This window comes from Gasterosteus aculeatus, chromosome 11 (assembly GCF_964276395.1).
Source record: "Gasterosteus aculeatus chromosome 11, fGasAcu3.hap1.1, whole genome shotgun sequence".
NCBI lineage: Eukaryota > Metazoa > Chordata > Actinopteri > Perciformes > Gasterosteidae > Gasterosteus > Gasterosteus aculeatus.
Genome location: NC_135699.1, coordinates 11261941 through 11282369, shown reverse-complemented (window position 1 = coordinate 11282369; position 20429 = coordinate 11261941). Strand labels below are relative to the sequence as shown.

At 43.2% G+C, this 20429-nt stretch overlaps 2 protein-coding genes and 1 long non-coding RNA gene across 6 annotated transcripts; 2 read left to right on the top strand and 1 right to left on the bottom strand.

Annotated features, from left to right (window-relative positions):
• Window positions 1–10325: 10325 nt before the first annotated feature.
• On the top strand, window positions 10326–13871 carry LOC144384529 (uncharacterized). Of its 2 annotated transcripts, XR_013451318.1 has the most exons (2): window positions 10326–12757; window positions 13288–13504. XR_013451318.1 is itself a non-coding variant. In XM_078083760.1 (1 exon), the coding sequence occupies exon 1, from the start codon at window positions 11258–11260 to the stop codon at window positions 12524–12526; it is 1269 nt and encodes a 422-aa protein (XP_077939886.1). In that variant the 5' UTR covers window positions 10326–11257; the 3' UTR covers window positions 12527–13871. The 2 variants fall into 2 exon arrangements, 1 of the variants encoding a protein (XP_077939886.1); XM_078083760.1 differs by having other exon boundaries at window positions 10326–13871.
• Window positions 13792–17723, top strand: LOC120818460 (uncharacterized). Of its 3 annotated transcripts, XM_078083761.1 has the most exons (6): window positions 13792–14284; window positions 15042–15112; window positions 15206–15368; window positions 15571–15726; window positions 15814–15906; window positions 16047–17723. In XM_078083761.1, the coding sequence occupies exons 3-6, from the start codon at window positions 15216–15218 to the stop codon at window positions 16308–16310; spliced, it is 666 nt and encodes a 221-aa protein (XP_077939887.1). In that variant the 5' UTR covers window positions 13792–14284; window positions 15042–15112; window positions 15206–15215; the 3' UTR covers window positions 16311–17723. The 3 variants fall into 3 exon arrangements, with proteins under 3 accessions (XP_077939887.1, XP_077939889.1, XP_077939888.1); XM_078083763.1 differs by lacking the exon at window positions 15206–15368 and having other exon boundaries at window positions 14146–14284; XM_078083762.1 differs by lacking the exons at window positions 13792–14284; window positions 15206–15368 and having other exon boundaries at window positions 14448–15112.
• A 1375-nt stretch (window positions 17724–19098) lies between these two features.
• LOC144384530 (uncharacterized) lies at window positions 19099–20429 on the bottom strand. Its single transcript, XR_013451319.1, has 2 exons — window positions 20321–20429; window positions 19099–19719 (listed from the first exon to the last, which is right to left on the bottom strand). It is a non-coding gene; the product is annotated as an uncharacterized LOC144384530 (long non-coding RNA).

Below are 20429 nucleotides of genomic sequence, written 5' to 3'. Positions count from 1 at the left end.
GGGATCCACTGTAGTGGTTTTAGACCCAAATTCCAATGAGCAAGACAATATGATGTATCTAACCACCAAAATATGAGCATTTAACTCCAGCTCACATCCCAAAATACATAACATACACTATTATCACAGTCAAATTGGGAGAGTTTGAAGAAGAGATTGAGCTCAGTAATGACAACAGCAGATATAACCAACAACTCGGGGTGGAATCCAGTTATTTGAAAACTTTTCCATGGTTTCTGATAAAGGGACAATTCAAAACAATATTGTTTAATCTGATACCAACCCGCATTACATAGAATATAAGGCTTCTCAAAACACTGTGTGTGACCATCATTGGTTGGCTATTAAAAACGAATAGAAATAATGTGACGCTTGAATAAACTGTGTTCATTGTTCCCAGCCATAGTGTATAGATTTCAACAGATTACAGATTCTAAACTCTAAACTAAAGTAATTATGAAGTCCATTTTTTGTGTCAAGAGTGCGATACAGGATCATCATTGCCATTTAGAAAGGAGATTGGTTTCCAAAATAATTGGATCCACCTCCATTGTAAATTAGACACACCAGACAGACTAAATTAGTGATATTTGACACAGAGGTACCCAGAAGGTACAGTGGGTCATGAGTGGTCAAATTGAGGAAAACCGGTTGTAGATAAAATTACAGCTCTTAGACTTTAACCCTGTCAGTTCAGGTCATAACATTTATTCAACCCAGGTCTGTTGACACGCTTCAGATTAAGTATTATTTAAAGCAGATTCAACGGGGAAGTGGATACTTTGTACTCTTTATTTTATGAACTGTACTGCACATTTTATTCTAGTTTAATTAATAATTGTGAAAAAACGTTTAAATTCCTACATGTAACAATTTGCTCTACTTCGTGGATAGATAAAATTATAAGAGTCCGTATTGTAAATTAATCTGTGCCAAACAGATGTTAACGTTAGCCGAGCTAGATAACAGCTAGCACAGCTTCATGAAGGTTTGAAGAGCTCACCTTGTCAAGAGTGTCGATTGATTAAATAATTATCACATCCCAATATGTAATATTCCAAAGTGGCTCTAAAAAAATCATATCCGAGCCTTAATGGTCACAGAACACTCCGTGGTATCTGACAGCCTCTACTTTCCTTCCACTTTGACAATATTGATCTCTTGAGTGGTGAGAGTCCATCACTGGCTGGATAGTGTCAGGATCTCCAATCCCCCCGAGTTGGTTGATGAGAAGAATTGCAGCACGTTGATCAATTAAAGTCAAAAAGTTAACATTTATTTAGAAGAGAAAAAGATTACATGAGCAATTCTCCGCAGATATCTGGCTCTAACTATTGCTTGCAAGCAGGAGGTCAAACACACCAGCACGTATCTCAGCGCTCGGCGGAATGACGTCTCCGAGCAGTGAAAACGCTGAGTTTTTATACACATGTGAAGAACATTCTCCGTGCCAGTTACGAGAAGCTACAAAGCAGGTTGAGATAAGAACCCAGGTGAAGCTGAGGGTAGCACACACACACACATACACAAGATCCTCCTCAGTGGCCGGTGCAAATCATTATTAATTGACATAGAGCAAAAACGTGGATCCGGGACTTTCGTACCGAATAAGATATGAACCAAGGCCATGAACAGAAGTCCTTTGTTTTGAAGCTTCTACGAGATCGAGTTAACCGCTCTCCCTTCTCAGTGCGCAGCTGCAAAGCAACATTTTGTATCATGCTGCTCCTTGCACTTCAGGGTCAAATACAGGACACTTGAGACAAAACAATGCTATAATATATTTTACCAGTGCATGCATCTCACAATTCCCCCTTTTGATCTCTTCAGAGATCACCCCAGCTACTGGAGAACGTCTGCCGGATCAGCCTCCTCATCTTGCCTCCTTTCCAGGCCGATAACGGGATTGTGTCTTGTTCTTGTTTTTTTTTGCTAAACTAATGCGGAGAATTGAGAAAGATAGAACAGAGGAGAGGATAGTTATACACTTATTCTTGGTCTTCTTGGTTGTAGACAGTCGACACAGATCACCACGCTCTGGGTGTCTGACGGTCAACTGCCCGTTAAGAGTGCGTTTGGGGACCCTCCGGTGCCCGTTGCCGCCTCTTTCCCCTGATCCTTCAGGACGTCCTGGAGAGTGCGAGCTGGTTCCTCTGCAGTGGCACACTGGCTCCAGTGGTACCAGGTATTACCTTTCCCTCTCAGCCTCGCTGCAAGTGAAGTTCTCTCCTCCACCTGGTATGGTCCTGTCCACCGCGGCTCCGACCACTTTCTCTTAATGACCCTCAGGAGGACCCAGGCTTCCGTGGGGGGGTTGTGGGTGTTCTGATCCCCTGTTTTGTCTCGCACCTGGTCCGCAAAATCTGAAACAAGAGCTCGTAGATCGTTATACGACATGCATACTCACCTGGCGGAGCTTCCGGGTTGGGCCTAACCTTCAGGCCGGCCCTGGATCCAGGGAACTGTCTCCCGTTGGTCAGTTGGTACCCTGATTTACTGAGCTTCTAATGGCCATTAACGCGAGTGGGAGCGCTTGAACCCAGGTTAAATTTGTCTGTGCACAGATTTTAGCCAATTTTTGTTTCAAGTTTTGGTTCATGTGTTCTACTTTGCCTTGAGATTGTGGATAATATACTGTACCAAACGTGTGTTTCAGCCCCAAATCAGCCATCCCATGTAACTCCTGTAAACACTTGTTTCTGATGCCCGGCGGCAGTACTGGGCGACCATCAGGGGACCTCCAGAGGCCTCCAACCTCTGTAGCCCCTCTTTGCTTCCACACCGTTTTCTCCTGAGGAGACGCCCCCTTTTGGGCTTCCTTAATTCGTTCCTCATTAAGTTGTGGCCCCAACTGTCCCTCATCTTCTGCACTTACCATTTGAAGCCCACTTTGGTAACCTACAGCCTGTTTTGCAGCTTGGTCCGCTGCCTGGTTTCCCTTGGCCACCATACTGTTGGAGTTCTCATGTCCTTTGCACTTAATAATAGCCACGGTGCTCGGTAGAGCCAAGGCTGCCGCCAAATCTTTCATTTCTTGTTCCTGTTCAATTGGTTTTCCTCCAGCCGTCAGAAAACCTGCTCTTAACCATTGTCCCAGCTCCATGGCTTCTGACTACCGCGTATCCCGACTGCAACCCCTTCTGTGGATGTCAAAAGCAGCTGCCATCAGTGAACAATTGCCAATCAGTGGTGTGCTGTTTTCGTTACAAGCTTTGCGACCCTTGCTGCGTGTTGTGTGCATTCATGATGTTGTTTTTCCATGTTATCCAACATGATACTGTTATACAGAAGCACCTTCCTTTTACCACCCCACTTTTTCTGAAACAAAACCCCATTTACAACCCCTGTTGTTTCGGAAACATCCAGGTAAAACGGTGCGCTGTAATCCGGTACTGTGCCAGTTCTGTTTTTAGCTTGATAAACGCCTCCTCCGCCCCTTGGTCCCATTCGAGATTAGCAGTGAGATTTCGCATCCCTTTTTCGTTTACCTTTGCACGCAGAATTTGGGTGAGAGTTGAATAGCGCGGAATGAATTGTCTACTGAACCCTGCGAGGCCCCAAAACGAAAGCATTTCTTTTACGTTTTTGTGGACGTGGATGATGGAGAATACTGAGCCCTGAGAGCGGCCGAGAGCCCTGAGCCGCTTCCCGACAGTACTCTGCCCAAAAATGAAACCTGTCTTCTGGCGACCTGCAACTTAGACTTACTGACCTTAAAACCTGTTTCGGCCAACCGGCATAGGACGGTGTCTGTTGCCTCCAAACAGGATTCCGCTGAAGTGGACTTCAGAACACTCAGGCTTCAAGAGGCCCCAATAAATGTCAGCATATTGTTGTTGTTGCTGCAGTGGCTGCACCACCCACTGACCATTCATTTGTCCATTGTCATTGCAATGCAGAACCGTTCCATCCATCATGGTGACGCTTAGTCCGTCTGGGCTGCACAAGATCGGAGCCCCCGTCTTAATGAGAAGATCCCTTCCCATCACTCAAGATTCACTGGAACTTGAGGCGAAACAACAAAAGAATGAGTCAATGTCCGATTGCCCACTTTCACCAGTAGGGGGACTGTTTGAGGCAGTTTCTGTGACACCAGAGAGAACCCCACAGCTCTGACGCTATCTCTGGACATAGCAGACGAGCCCGCTGCCTGTATGGTGGAGTTTGTGGCCCCGGTGTCAACGAGAAACGGCAATTGTTGTTGTAGTACCGTGAGTGACAGCATGGGGTCCGCCCTGGCCCTGCTGTCCAGGTCTCTCCTGGTGGTGTGTCACTGAGAGGCATCTGCCTCATAGCCCCAGTCCTGCAGTGTGGGGTACTGTCCTCTAGGGGGCGGTGCAGCATGTGCGTTGGGAGCCCATGCTTCTTGGGGTGGGACACCTACCCCTCCCTTGTCTTCCTTTACCAGGACACTCTTTAACCTGGTGCCCCTCCATACCACAGTGGAAAAAAACTCTTCCCCATCTGCGTCCGCCTCTTACTCCTCCCCCTGCATATGGACCTCCTCAACACGCTCCTCCACAGCAGTTACCTCCATAGCCTCCCCTGTAACCACCCCCTTGGGCTGTCCCATACGACGTCTCCTCCCGCAGTCCCTGGGTGATGACCTGTGTGTTTCACCGATGTTTCCTTACATTCGTCCAAACAAGCGCGTAGTGTTATTCCCCTCCCAAAAAAATTTGCTGTACTGAATTAGTTTTCATGTTTATTTCTATTTGTTCTAATAATTTTTTCAGCATATTTTAAATCCTTGATTCAAGTGTTACACTTAAAAAGAAAGTAGTTCAGCGAAACTAAAAGTTGCAATGTCTTATCAACCTGTTAGTTGATTTCATAAAATCCCCTCTACAACCCGCTTGTTCATGTAAAGGTTTTTTGGCAGACCTTTGAAAGCCTAGTAATGATGAGCTTATTGTTCTAAACTGAAAAGCAAAAGGACCATTTATCCTCTCTATTCTTTATATATCATGGTATTCAAGAAAGATGCATAAACCTAATTATATCACTAAATGATGGCACTCAGGATTAACTTTATTCAACAGTATGTGTGTGTGCTTCTTAAAGTGAGGAGGTATAAAACCTTCGTCCAGCCTTATTGGCCTCCACCGTTGCTCCCACACATCTTCTCACTGCTGTGACCTTTTTACTCCCATAAACCCCCGCTGCTTCAACAGAGATTTATTACGCTTATTCTAGCCGTTGTTGCTTTAAAGACTTTAAATCTTCTTTTTCTTTCTTCAATGCATGTCTACAATTCTACAATTTTAAATCAAAATTGTAGTAATAGCTTGGAGATCTTAAAAAAAAAAATGGCTCTGCAGCAGCAGGCTTGTTGGTTGAGAATCAGTCTCTCCTTTTTTTTTTTTTTTTCTCTACCCTCGTATGGAGGTGGTTTTTCCGAATTACACCGTTCTGGGTTGTTTTTGTCTACGGCTTTACTTTTTATCCAAAACGAAAACCATACGGACCTCAAGTCCTCTATTTTGTCAATTTCTTTGTGAAGTTTCCTTTTTCCCCAAACATTCACCTTCTCACATTTTGCTATCAATGTTCCTTTGATCAGACATTTGCTTCCATTATCAAGATACTGTATCAAGTGTATCGTGCACTATACACTCAATAAGCAGCACTCAACAATTTACAGCCTATCTCTGGGTTCAGGAAAATACTCAAAAAACTACAAACATCAATACAAAAAACAGACACTATACAGAACAATTCTCCTTATTTCTCATCTCTTAATTTTCAATGACTGTTTCCCCTCTTTTTAGTAAATCAATCTTTTCCTACGGTTTTAAGTCTAATTTCAGATGACACTCTCAGCAGTCTATAATCTCTAGTCTCCCTTCTCCCACAATATGTGCGTCAGTGACGCTCTATCTGCCAAACTAATACCTTTCTCCTCTAACAACTTTCTCACCGCGCGTCCCGTGTGCTCCACAACATCATGTTTCTTTTTCTCAGTGGTGTCTCCGCTCACCGCCACCAACACATCCTCAGTTGGTCATTTATTATTTTCCATCGATACCCCGGCGCTGGCTCCCAGCCGCCGTCCTCCACTTCTCCATCAAATTCACCTTCCATTTAACAGCAGTCAACCAGTTCGTATGTATTTTACCGGAGCAGACAGCTATGTCTTTTCTTTTTTCTTTTTAGAGAATTGCTCAAGTATTACTTTGGCTCGTACACCACCAATCCACAACGTACTCCTTACTTTAGCTTATTCAATATGCAGAATTAGATGTAACAGGTTTCTGCTTACCTTATTTTGAGGCCGACCTGGGAGTACGTCGCGTTCAGCAGGTGTAAGCGTTTTGGATCAAATTCGCCTGTGCAGGAAAACCTTTCATCCCGGACGAGCCCCCAAATTGTCAGGATCTCCAATCCCCCCGAGTTGGTTGATGAGAAGAATCGCAGCACGTTGATCAATTAAAGTCAAAAAGTTAACATTTATTTAGAAGAGTAAAAGATTACATGAGCAATTCTCCGCAGATATCTGGCTCTAACTATTGCTTGCAAGCAGGAGGTCAAACACACCAGCACGTATCTCAGCGCTCGGCGGAATGACGTCTCCGAGCAGTGAAAACGCTGAGTTTTTATACACATGTGAAGAACATTCTCCGTGCCAGTTACGAGAAGCTACAAAGCAGGTTGAGATAAGAACCCAGGTGAAGCTGAGGGTAGCACACACACACACACACACAAGATCCTCCTCAGTGGCCGGTGCAAATCATTATTAATTGACAAAGAGCAAAAACGTGGATCCGGAACTTTCGTACCGAATAAGATATGAACCAAGGCCATGAACAGAAGACTTTTGTTTTGAAGCTTCTACGATCGAGTTAACCGCTCTCCCATCTCAGTGCGCAGCTGCAAAGCAACATTTTGTATCATGCTGCTCCTTGCACTTCAGGGTCAAATACGGGACACTTGAGACACGGCCTTAGCACAAAACAATGTTATAATATATTTTACCAGTACATGCATCTCACAATTCCCCCTTTTGATCTCTTCAGAGATCACCCCAGCTACTGGAGAACATCTGCCGGATCAGCCTCCTCATCTTGCCTCCTTTCCAGGCCGATAACGGGATTGTGTCTTGTTCTTGTTTTTTTTTGCTAAACTAATGCGGAGAATTGAGAAAGATAGAACAGAGGTGAGGATAGTTATACACTTATTCTTGGTCTTCTTGTTTGTAGACAGTCAACACAGATCACCAGGCTCTGGGTGTCTGTCGGTCAACTGCCCGTTAAGAGTGCGTTTGGGGACCCTCCGGTGCCCGTTGCCGCCTCTTTCTCCTGATCCTTCAGGACGTCCTGGAGAGTGCGAGCTGGTTCCTCTGCAGTGGCACACTGGCTCCAGTGGTACCAGGTATTACCTTTCCCTCTCAGCCTCGCTGCATGTGAAGTTCTCTCCTTCACCTGGTATGGTCCTGTCCACCGCGGCTCCGACCACTTTCTCTTAATGACCCTCAGGAGGACCCAGGCTTCCGTGGGGTGATCCCCTGTTTTGTCTCGCACCTGGTCCACAAAATCTGAAACAAGAGCTCGTAGATCGTTCTTGTTTTTTGTGTGTGTGTGTGTGTGTGTGTGTGTTTTTGTGTCTGTGAGCATGTGTCTGAGAGTTAGTTTAAACAATAAGTAAAATATAGCTATTGTCGGATAGAACCCGTAATGGTAAAAATATGTTATAACATTGTCTTGTGCTAAAGCCGTGTCTCAAGTGTCCTGTATTTGACCCTGATGTGCAAAGAGCAGCATGATACAAAATGTTAGTTTGCAGCTGTGCCCCGAGAAGGGAGGACGGTTGACTCGATCTCATAGAAGCTTCAAAACAAAGGACTCCTGTTCATGGCCTTGGTTGATATCTTATTCTGTACGAAAGTTCTGGATCCAAGTTTTACTTTCATGTCAAGTAATAATGATTTGCAGCGGCCATTGAGGAGGATCTTGTGTGTGTGTGCTACCCTCAGCTTCACCTGGGTTCTTATCTCAACCTGCTTTGCAGCTTCTCGTAGCTGGCACGGAGAATGTTCTTCACATGTGTATAAAAACTCAGCGTCTTTAGTGCTCGGAGACGCCATTTCCACAGAGCACCGTGATACGTGCCTGTGTATTTGACCTCCTGCTTGCAAGCAATAAATGGACTTTTTGCATCTTTGATCATTCATCAAGACTCTGTTTTATCAGACATATCATTCTCTTCTACCGAGCTTTTATTGAAATATTCCACAACAATTTGGCGTCACGAACAGGCCTGACTGACCGTCCGTCAGGCTCCAGGGGACCGTCCGGGGAAAGGGCCCTTTCCAGGATCACCAGCTGATGATCCTGCCTCATACCTCCTTAGACAAGAGAGAAAGGACCGGCGGAAACCAGAGGAGTCCTGATTGACGTCACGTGTATCCAGCGAAAAAGAATTAATTTCTACAGACTCGGGTAAGAAGTTGAAATTCCGATTATAAAGTAACAGTAAAGAGTTGAACATAACGGAAACGGATGACTGATCAAGTGGTTGTTATAGTCTGGGGAATACAATTATTATCATTATTTTTTTTTTTTAACATTTTGGGGTTTTATTTTATTTTATTGTTTAGTACATGATTCCGGGATATTTCTAATGCATCATTTTATGCGAAGGTAGATAGGATCGTATACGATTTCACTCGGAACAAATTCTCCGAGATCGTAACATTGCTAAACTACAAGTAGAAGACAGGATTGCTTACGGTAAAGATTTCACTCGGAACAAATTCTCCGAGATCGTGACGCAGATCGCTTGACTACCCGGGTAAAATAAGACCGTTGCTATTGACCAAACGTGAATTCCTCCTGTGGAATAAGATCGTGGAAATGGCCTACGTGAATTTTATGCTGAAGCAGGTAAAACGATATCACTGTTATTGTTAACCAAACGTGAGTTCTACTGAATTACCTTTAGAACAAGATCGTGGCAAAATCGAAGCGTGAGTTTTGAGTGGGGTTTTTGCAAAGTTTTTCCTTGAGTAAAGAAACCAAGCCTTACGGTGACGACTTATTGTAATAAGTAAACCGGTAGGGTCCACCAGTAAAAGATGGGTGGCCAGTCCGCAAAACACACGGAACGTCGGGTCCGATTGTGGCAATGATGCAGCAGAAATACGGGAAAACATGTACAGAGTGTCTCCCATACTGGACAAAAGAGTTTGGGTTTCCAGAAAACGGCTCGTTGAGTGCCGCTAAACTTAAAATGTTAAGAGGGGATTTGGAAGAAAGGTTAAAAAAAAAATAAAAAAAATTGAAAAGTGGTAAAAAGATCAAAGTTAAAGACCTGGAAATAATAGAGAAAAAGCAGACATGTCTGGCACAATGGGAAATGGAATGTGAATGCAGGGAGAGAAAACGAATGATGAAGAAAATGACGTGTTTAAAAACTGAAAAATCTGACATTGAAACACAGAATAATCCATGTGTGTCTTCTCCATTGTATCCATCCCTGACAGGGGCAGGCGGTCCTCTCCTGAACACGTGTTATCCAATTCACCCCTCAACCCATTCAGACCTGACCCCACAGCCCAGTCCACCCCGGACTCTGCATGGTCAATCCACGACCCATCCTCCTGGAGGGGCACAGCCGGCAGAATCTTAGTCCTAACACCACCATGGACAGTAAACTGGATGGATCTTATATTCAAGCCCCCATGTTTCAAGTTCCAGGACCACAGGATGGACTACCTGCCTCCCATCTGCCCACCATAAAAATGGCGTGGCTTTTGGAAAAGAGTTCCTGACGTTATGCAAAGACATAATAGCCATCTGTGCTGCTGTGGTTGCGGCCTTCCCAGTCAACATGGCACTCATCAACAGCACGAAACAAGGTAAAGCCGAAGATGTAACATTTTACTATCAGCGTCTTGTGGCTGCCTTTCAAATTCACAGCGGCCTCAAGGAGCCCACAGACATAACCAACATGACTATGTGGGAAACTCATCTCAAGAACGCCTTCATGAACGGGCTTCTGCCAGACGTCAAAACTGCCACTGAACACTCTGTCGTGGGTCTGGAAGATGCAAGGCTCACAGAAGTGAAGGAGGACGAGACCCCCACCCATCTGGAAATTCTTATGGGAGGGACCAACAGAGAGGACGAGCGTATGGAATAAATCATGGGAGAAGAGGGCGTTTTCAAGGAGTGGCCCCACGAGAAGTGCAACCCGATGAATGCTTCCTCTGTGGCAAAACAGGACATTGGTACAAAGACTGCCCCTCCCGTTCAAACCTGGTACGTCAGCCACGTGGACGACAGCGCCACTCCGGGACTGACAGAGGGGGTCAACAATTCGGCACTTCAGACTGACGGTGTGTGTGGGATGGAGATTGCACTTGTGAAGGGATGACTACTGCTGCCTCTCCAAAACAGGGAAGTGAAACACACCACACACACACACACACAATGCTGCAACGAAGACCTGCTTCCTCGCACGCACACCCACATACACACACACACACAATGCTGCAACGAAGATCTGCTTCCTCGCACGCACACCCACATACACATGCACACACAATGCTGCAATGAAGACCTGCTTCCTCGCACACACACTGCAGAACAACATGCTGTTTTGCTCAGCATCATTTCTCACTTAGAGCAACAGCAACAGAATACATCCACACCACCACCACTCACGTATGCTATGTTTTCATCAGATGCATACAAAGATATGCCAACTACAAGAGTAATTGTGGAAGGGAAAGAATTGACGTTTTTAGTTGAGTCCGGAGCTACTCATTCAGTAATTTAAGAAAAACCTTTTCCAAATCAAAAAATGAGTGGGCGATATGTATATTCTCAAGGGGCTTCTGGTTTGACTGTGACAGAAAAATTTACTGCACCTATGACGAGTGTACACTCTGACGAGGCTGACCTAAACCCTGACATAAAAGTAAAACTTTTTTTTTTTACTCTCTTCACTCTGTCCCATAAATCTGATGGGCAGAGACTTGATGTGTACATGTGGTATTTGTTTGACGTCATCTCCAGACGGCCTTAAAGTGGTTAGGCGTAGAGCCGCACTCCAAATGGTGCAAAAGGCTCCCTCTAATCCTCTTTTTGTGTATCAGTGGTGGATCCCGATCGATGATGCTCGGAGGCTGAGCCAGGCTGGTGAAGCACGGGTTTCTCCTCATGCAGACGTATGAACCCTGAACACCTGCATTGCACAACATGTGTCTCAGAGGGTCCAGACGGCTCTTTTGAAGAGACATTTTTTGAGGCCCTCAATGATGCAATTGCCTGTTCTACTTTGTACTGGTCAACTTGTAAATCTGCTGTCTCTATTTCTCTGTCTCCCACACAGAAAGAACTGTTTCAAGTTCCCGGCTCCTATCCCCATGTCTCACTGTCTAAAGGACGCCTTGACCAATGGAGGGATTTGGGACCATTTGTGGCTCAGTGTGAATCTCTCACTGACTGGGAGGAGACAATCGATCCGCTCGTTCTGCGCTCCGCCTCTACAGGGTTTCACAGAACTCACTGTGTACACTGTTGCGTATTTCTCCGCTAAACTCGACCCTGTCGCTGCAGGACTGCCACAATGTTTGCGCGCTGTGGCCGCGGCTGAAAAGGCGCTCACTGCCTCACGTGACAGTGGGTTACGCACCACTCACTCTGCTCCTTCCGCACGCGGTTTCTTTGATTCTCCTCGAACAGAAATCATCTCACCTCTCTGCGGCTCGCTATTTGCGTTACCACACGTGTCTCCTGGACATGCCGAATGTCACTATAAACGTTGTACTAACCTTAACCCTGCATCATTACTTCCTATTCCTGGGGATGGGGAGGACCACAACTGTTTGGCTGAGCTCCAAGCTCAGTGCACTCCTCGCCCTGACCTAGTGGACACTCCATTAACTAACAGCGACATGGTAATGTATGTGGATGGATCCGCCTCCCGCGATCCTCAGTCTGGTGAAAATCGTGTTGGTTTTGCTGTTGTTTCTGGTGTGCTGTGTTCAGGTCCTCTGCCATGTCACCTCTCAGCCCAGGCAGCCGAGCTCATCGCTCTGACCGAGGCCTGTAAACTGGCTACGGGTAAAACAGTCACAGTTCACACTGACTCTCGCTTTGCGTTTGGTGTAGTACATGATTTTGTGGTGCTGTGGAAACACAGGAACTTCCTTAAATCGGACGGTAAGCCCATCCTACACCACACTCTTATTGCTGAACCGTTGGAATCCATCTTGCTACCCACAGCTACTGCTGTCTGTAAATGTGCAGCCCACACGTCCAATACGGATGATGTATATATGCTGCTCGAGCAGACTCGGCTGCAAAAGCTGGTGCTCTGCTTCCGCTTCCCACTACCTGTGCTCTCATGTGCTCTGAGGAGTCAGTTCCCTCCTCTCTTACAGCGATGCAGTCACTCTCTACCCCTGATGAAAGACGGCTTTGGTCCACATCTGGCTGTGTTTACACCAATGGTATCTGGACTGGACCCGACGGCAAGCCGTGTTTACCTAAACACTATTTTGCTCATTATGCTAAGTTGACTCATGGGTTAGACCATGTGTCAAAAGGGGGAATGTTACGTGCACTTAATGAGACGTGGTTTACAAAAGGGTTCACAGCATATGCACAAAAATTTTGTTCTGCATGTGTCACCTGTTCTACTCACAATGTAGGCAGGCCCGTGGGCGTGTCCAGCCAGGCTGCACACCCACGACCAACCCGCCCGTTTGAGCACATTATGATGGATCTTGTGGAGTTGTCTCCATCACAAGGTAAGAAACACTGTCAAGTGATGGTGGACATGTTTTCCAAGTGGGTGGAGGTTTTTCCATCAAGCAAACAAACCACTACAACAGTAGCCAAGGCCCTGATTTCTGAAATCATTCCTCGATGGGGCATTCCTTCTAAAATATCAAGTGACAATGGTTCTCATTTTGTCAACCAGGCCATTACAGAATTAGGCGCATACCTGGGTATTGATTTAAAAACACACTGCACATACCATCCAGCCAGTGGAGGGGCTGTGGAACGAGAAAATGGCACACTCAAAACCAAATTGGCAAAATGCTGTGCAGACACAGGTCTGCCCTGGACAAAAGCCCTGCCTCTAGTGTCGATGTACATGCACATGAGAAAATGAACACGAAGCAACCTGAGTCCCTTTGAGATATTGTTTGGTTTTCCTCCTCACGTAGGAACCGAGGCACCGACGGCACCACCCCCTTCAACCGCATTATGCGAACATGAAATGTTAAAATATTGTGCACAACGCTCTTCTGCTCTGTCTAACATACGACAACAGTTTGCAGCCGCCCTCCCAAAACCAGCTGAAGGACCACTCCACAAGCTGAAACCTGGTGACTTTGTGGTGGTGAAAGACTTCAGAAGAAAAAACTGGAAAGCACGACGCTGGCAGGGACCATTCCAGATCCTCCTTGTCACCCAAACAGCTGTCAAAGTAGCTGAGAAGGCAACTTGGGTCCACGTGTCCCATTGCAAGAAGGTTCCAGTACCATCAGTGGGCTCAGGCGACCCTACCCCCACAACAAGTGTCAACCAACCACCGATCCAGTGACCACGGACGGGCAGTTGACCGACAGACACACAGTGCATTGTGATCTGTGTTGACTGTCTACAACGCGGATGCCTCACAAGAAAGAAGGTTGGCAGACTCCACATCCCAACGTGTACCTGCGGACCAACACAAGAAGAACACGGCCAGGACCCCTCCACATAGACACAGTAGTCGTTTGTGTCACTATGGTTTTATTCATATTATTGCTTGCTTCGGTTTCATTATCTAAGTATCTTTTTGTGATTTTTGTAATCAGCTATCTAAAGAGTGGTTTACATTTGCTTGCTAAACACGAGACATGGTTTCACAAACATTTTTTTTTTTTTTTGCAATATTATGTGTGATTAAAGAATAATCAAAAGAGTGGAATGTAATGGTAAAAATGTTATAACATTCACTGAAAAAAGCGTAACAAAGCTGTTGTTCATTTAATGTGTTTTTTTTCATTCCAATGAATTAAAAAAAATACTTTGCTCTATTAAACTAAACTTTTTTATTTATGGGTTAGGGTTTAATCGAATTTTTTACTTTACTACAATGTAAACTGATTGCAAGGCACCAAACTGATTTTTTTTATTTTAATCAAAGCATTTTTATTAGATTGAGTGATTCGCGCATGCGCATTTTTTAAAAGTTCTGGCGGAAACTTATTTCCACCTCAATCTTTCATTGCAGAGGACGTTGTGAAAAATATCAGACCCCACGGCATTTTGGTAACGTTAAGGTAAGTCATTACGATTTTTAAAGATGACTGGGCGAAAATGTTAGCCCGCAGACAAAGTGTCTGTCTTAAGTGTCTTAAGTGTTTGCTTTTGCGGGCAATTAATCGTGCAGCTAGGGTTGGCGCTGGGGGGAGGGGGTTCGCCGTTCGGGAGGGAGGCGAGTGAGGTGGGAGCAGATGGCGGCAGTGTTCCAGTCGACGTTTACATTCTGAAAAGCGTATATACGGCGTTAGCGCGTAGCTAACTACCTAGCTAACACTATACATGGCGTTAGCACGTGGCTAACTAGCTAGCTAACACTATACATGGCGTTAGCACGTGGCTAACTAGCTAGCTAACACTATACACGGCGTTAGCACGTGGCTAACTAGCTAGCTAACACTATACACGGCGTTAGCACGTAGCTAACGGGCTAACGTTAGTTAAAACTCCCGGTGTAAAAATAAAAAAATGTTCTTGTGACTTTTGGATAGTGGAATAAATATTACTGGTACTGTGGTGTTTACTGTGCTATTGTACTGTGTGTTATTGCTTACTGTGCTGTATTTTCTCGTTTTGGTAAAGCTAAACTGACCTGTGTAATAATGAAGCAACTTAAATAATGTTTTGTCAGGTATTTTATTTCATAGGCATAGTAAATCCGATTTAAAAAGAACAGAAGGCATAATAATGTTTTGTCATTTTTAAACTGTATTAAGATGTAGTTCATGTAACATTGAGAATATCCATCATTAAAACGTTTTTTTCTCTTAATTTAAGGAAAGCTGCCACAAGATCCACTGTGTTCCTGCTGTGCAACCACCAGTTTGGAAGTCCCTCATCTTATTGTAGTAAGTTCTGAGTACAATATCATGAGTGTATTTGTGATAATTAGATCACTCTCCTAAAACCGTCCTTTCCTCTGCCTTTTTATTTTTCCTCAGTTATCCATGTATGTGGAAATGTAAACTACAGAAAAACAACCGTCAAACAATAAAAGAAAAGATGGCAAAGACGTTTGGATACCGTAGACAAGAAATAGTGCATAAGCAGCCGAGCATTGAAGACATGTTGACAAGATGGCCAGCACTTTTTCAGATGGAAGAGGTATGTTTTCAGATGCAAGGCACTGTAAGCCTATTTTTGAGAGGAGAGGGACTTAATATATTTGTTAATGCCAATGGTGTTCATGAGCATTCTTGAAAGATGATTTTTTTTTAACCTTAAAAACTTAGGTCTTTTCAGAGGAGAATTTATTTAATACACTTTTTAAAAGTTCTTTCTGCGTGCTCTGTTATTGTTTCTCCAGATTAATGCTGAGTTCATGCGGGTGACAACAGTACCCTTGGAGACAAAGTTCTTAGCGCAGTTGGACAAGCACACGTCAAAACTGCTGGAGGTCATCAGGAGCAAGGGAGGGCGTGTGAAAGAGCTGACCAAGGCAACTTTGCAGGTTTTAGATGAGGTATCTATTTATGAATTGGTTCTTAATGCGATCCATAGTTGAATAGTTGGTGTGTATGTGCTTTTATTAATACCTATATTTCCTCAGACCGTGGACATCACAATTAGAAGAGAGTGCATCTTCAAATCTTTGATGATCTACCTGGGTGAACCTGTTCATCATCTCATTAAAGACTGCCAGGTAAGGGCATCTCCCTCACTAACACAAACAATATCTATATACCAACTTTGCTTCAACAATGATGTTCAGCATTGACATGCATTGTCTTCAGGAAAAATTCTTTCCAATTGTCCTCATTTCTTGTTTTTTTGTGTGTGCAGGAAAATGAAGCAGCCATGGTAATCGTCAGTGGAAACGAGGACATTAAAATCGTCATTGACGGAACAGAGGTCCTCAGAGAGGTGCCCACAATAGCAACGGCTGTTGCTATGTTCTTCGGGCTCACCTATGTTCTCAACATAAAATATCCCAAAAATCTGCACTATACCCTTGAGTTTGTGCAAAAGGTCCTGATGAAGCTTGGTGGAAAAAATATGTCCCCAAAAATTCATAGGCTGAGTACCCAGCTTGGCAGCCAAGAGTAGGCACAGTAGAGTTCCACTGTTAGGCCTGATTTAATGGCATTTCTACAACCAAGACTTTGTACCGTTTTATCTGGGGTTGGTGTTTGAAACACTTGCACAACTACATTTCTGCTACAGTATGGACAAAATAATCTGCCTAAGGTTTCACAGGCACAAGTGGGTATTGTGCTGGAGAGCACTGATTTGTTTATTGCAGCATTTTCTGACCAAGAGGATCAGGAGCTACCTCACTCGTTTGCAAGTTATGGAACTGAGGACGTTCACACACATCACTTTTGATTTTAAGGAATAATTCCTCTCTGACTGTATTACATTGCATTTTCAAATGGTCACTGTTCAGTGAGAAAAATGTTCCCAAATGCTGTTGGTTTACTTGAAAATGCATGTCTTCATTACTGTTTGTGTTTGAGATGTGATGGTTGAGAAGCACTGGTTTATGTTAATACAATGAGATGTTGCTGTTGTATTTGAGGGGAAAAGACATCATTGAGAAGGACTGTTTTTAAGGTGGGACTATGTTGAAAAAAATGTTCATTCAACAATAAATGTGTTGAAAAGGAATGGCTTCTGAGTTTAAATCAAAATGTATTATAATATCTTTTTTTTTATTCAGGTCTATAAATATTAAAGTATCACTTTAAATTTTTATTTGAGACAACTTAAAAAAATAGTTTTCTCCGATATTCAAAAGTTGTTTAAATGAATTTAAAATATTCAGGTTTAACAAAGTAGATTATTTACATTAAGCAATAAAACCAATGTATTTATTTTAATTTAGGAAAATCTGAAATAATTGCTTTGGTTCAACCTTCAGAAATGGGTTTACACGAAGTTAAATATTTCAGGTCAAATCAAATGAATTATTTATATTGTATAACACTAGAATATTAGTTGTGATTGATTACCTCAATTTTTCTAATTTGAGCCAATGTTAGATTTTTTTCAGTGTTGTCTTGTGCTAAAGCCGTGTCTCAAGTGTCCTGTATTTGACCCCGATGTGCAAAGAGCAGCATGATACAAAATGTTAGTTTGCAGCTGTGCCCCGAGAAGGGACGACGGTTGACTCGATCTCATAGAAGCTTCAAAACAAAGGACTCCTGTTCATGGCCTTGGTTGATATCTTATTCGGTACGAAAGTTCTGGATCCAAGTTTTACTTTCATGTCAAGTAATAATGATTTGCAGCGGCCACTGAGAAGGATCTTGTGTGTGTGTGCTACCCTCAGCTAGACCTGGGTTCTTATCTCAACCTGCTTTGCAGCTTCTCGTAGCTGGCACGGAGAATGTTCTTCACATGTGTATAAAAACTCAGCGTCTTTAGTGCTCGGAGACGCCATTTCCACAGAGCACCGTGATACGTGCCTGTGTATTTGACCTCGTGCTTGCAAGCAATAAATGGACTTTTTGCATCTTTGATCATTCATCAAGACTCTGTTTTATCAGACAAATCATTCTCTTCTACCGAGCGTTTATTGAAATATTCCACAACAAACCCCAAATTGTGAATTCAGACCCAAAAATGTACTTTTATTTGGCTCTTTCTCTTCTTCACCTCCATCCTCCAGTGCTTTAATTTCACTGCTCTACCCGGCACTGAATTTAACTTAATTCCAATCATGAATCAGTAATAAAGAAGAATATTTTTTGATTGTGTGTTAAGGCCTGATAAAATAGAGAACAGGCCTCCACATGGGTCAGGAGTCATATTATTTGGCACGTAATTTCACAACGCGTTCTTGTGACTGGTTGGAAATGAGGGCACATTTCCGGTTTGCATTTGTGAGTCATTCTGCGTGCATTTGCAATTATTGAGACTGATGTGACCTCATGAAAACTGTGCAGACACTCATTTAACCCAGCTCAGTGAACAGGATTGTTCTGCTCACCTACTTGATTGACATCTTGCTCAAGCTTGATTTAATCAACATCTAGCGTGGATCAACTTTTTCAAACTTATAGAGTTGATTAACTTAATTCTTATCAACCGTCTAGATTTTTAGGAGCCGGGAAACACTGAGGAACTTACAATAAGCAATTAACCATTGATTAATGCACAACTCAACAAAAACTAATGCTCAAAATCGTCAGCCTTTGTCAATGGTCAGAAGCTTCAAGTTTCCCTCTATTGTCACTTTTGTTAGTGGCAAAGCAAGCCTGTCAGTTTTTAATTGTTACAACTTGTGTTGATGATTTCTGTATTTTTCATGATTTCTCTTTATTCTAGTTAGTAATAAATAGTTAATCACAAACGTGTTAGATACTTTAGATTTCTCACACGGGCTAAATCCACAATTTCCACCACACCCCAGTGAGCATTTTTTGGTTGAAAAGACGTTTAAAAGACGTCTATGCCCAACGTTGAAAAGACGTTGCAAAATGGTTTAAAAGTGAAAGTTGTTTCAACGTCTATTTGTAGACGTTGAAAAGACGTCTATGTTTAGACCACATTTCAACGTGATTTTTTAATACGGTAATATTTCGTCCTCTCTTGTGTGCTATATCATTATTTTAGAGGTTTAAAAAGAAACTACGTCCACATTTGTAAGTTTACCACCGATATTATAAATCACGTTGAAAACGGGTCTATACGCGAACGTCTTTTCAACGTCTACGAATAGACGTTGAAACAACTTTCACTTTTAAACCATTTTGCAACGCGTTTTCAACGTCGGGCCATAGACGTCTTTTAAACGTTGTTTCAACGGATAAATTGCTCGCTGGAAACGGACAAGTTACATACTTAGTCACAGTTGTCATGTTAACATCCCTTAACAAGGACAAACACATTATTTTATTGATTTGTATTTATTATAAATATAACACTATACATATAACAGCACTTTTGCTAATTATAAACAATACAGAAATAAAATATATTTTTCAGGAAAATAAATTATGGAATAAAAAGTGCAGAAACAACATTTCTGTGTTCAACAATTCTGTGTTTGTAGACCATTTTTCTGAATCATTGTAACTTCATTATAGATTCTGTAACAAGATGTGGCTCACTTGAGTTAGGATAGTATACCTGAAATCAGCTGCATCTCCCTCATCCTCACTTGAGGATTCTTTGTGTAAAGGGAGTCAGAGTGCACGGAGCAGATTCTTCTGGTCAACGTGTTTATTCAATTCAAATCATTTTATTTTGTTCAGCTTTGCAATCTGTAAACATGCAACACCCTATCCCCTAAACCCCAAAATGTAAAAAACCTTCAACCTGGAGAAACCTGAGGGGAAAACAGTAGGGAAGAAGGTGTGAACAACTTAAAAGATGTACAGTACATCCGATTCCTACAACATAAATGATTCTAATATTGTGGATTATTAAGCCAGGGGTAAGGCAGGACCAGTGCAGGGACAACCATCATCAGACGTAACCTCCATCAGATGCAACCACCACCCGCAGAAACCTGTGAGGAGGGAAAGCACAAAGGCAAAGTTGGTCATTTGGGTTTATGATGACAGTAATAAACTAATAATAATAACAGCAGCAGTTGTGTTAGAACACTCATTTATAGATGGTTTACTTATTACATTATAAACAAGATAACAATTCATCTGCAACTTATGGTATTTCTGGAGTAACATTTTCAGGTATATTACACAGTATCATGCTTTAAGCAGCAGTAACTTACAATGTTTCGGCCTCTTGTTTACAGAGCACAACTTGTTGAATTCAGCCCTTCACCCTTGCAATGCAACTTAGCCACCATTGCTTTAAAAACGTATTTTTTTCAATGTGAAATGCAATAATATTTATGGGTACAGCAACAATCTAACGCATTAGTAACACCAAACACGCACAAAAATGTCTGGAATGTTTACTTTTGGTCCAGGTCATCATGCTGCGCGCTAGCATGCTGCAAGCTAGCATGCTAACTAGCAAACTACCTGCGCTAACGCTAACTAGCGTAACAAAAAGGGCCGTCTTTCCTGTATCGAGTCGGCAGCACAAGTAAAACACCCGGTTATAGTTCCATGTGTGCTTCATTCAAACACTCGCGTACTTACAGAGCATTGGAGCCGGTAGTCGTGGTTCTATCAGCCCGTTCATGTCCCTCTGCTGCCGTAACTTCGCCTCGTGCTGCACCCGGTCGGAGCTCTGCAGGCGTCTAAGAAC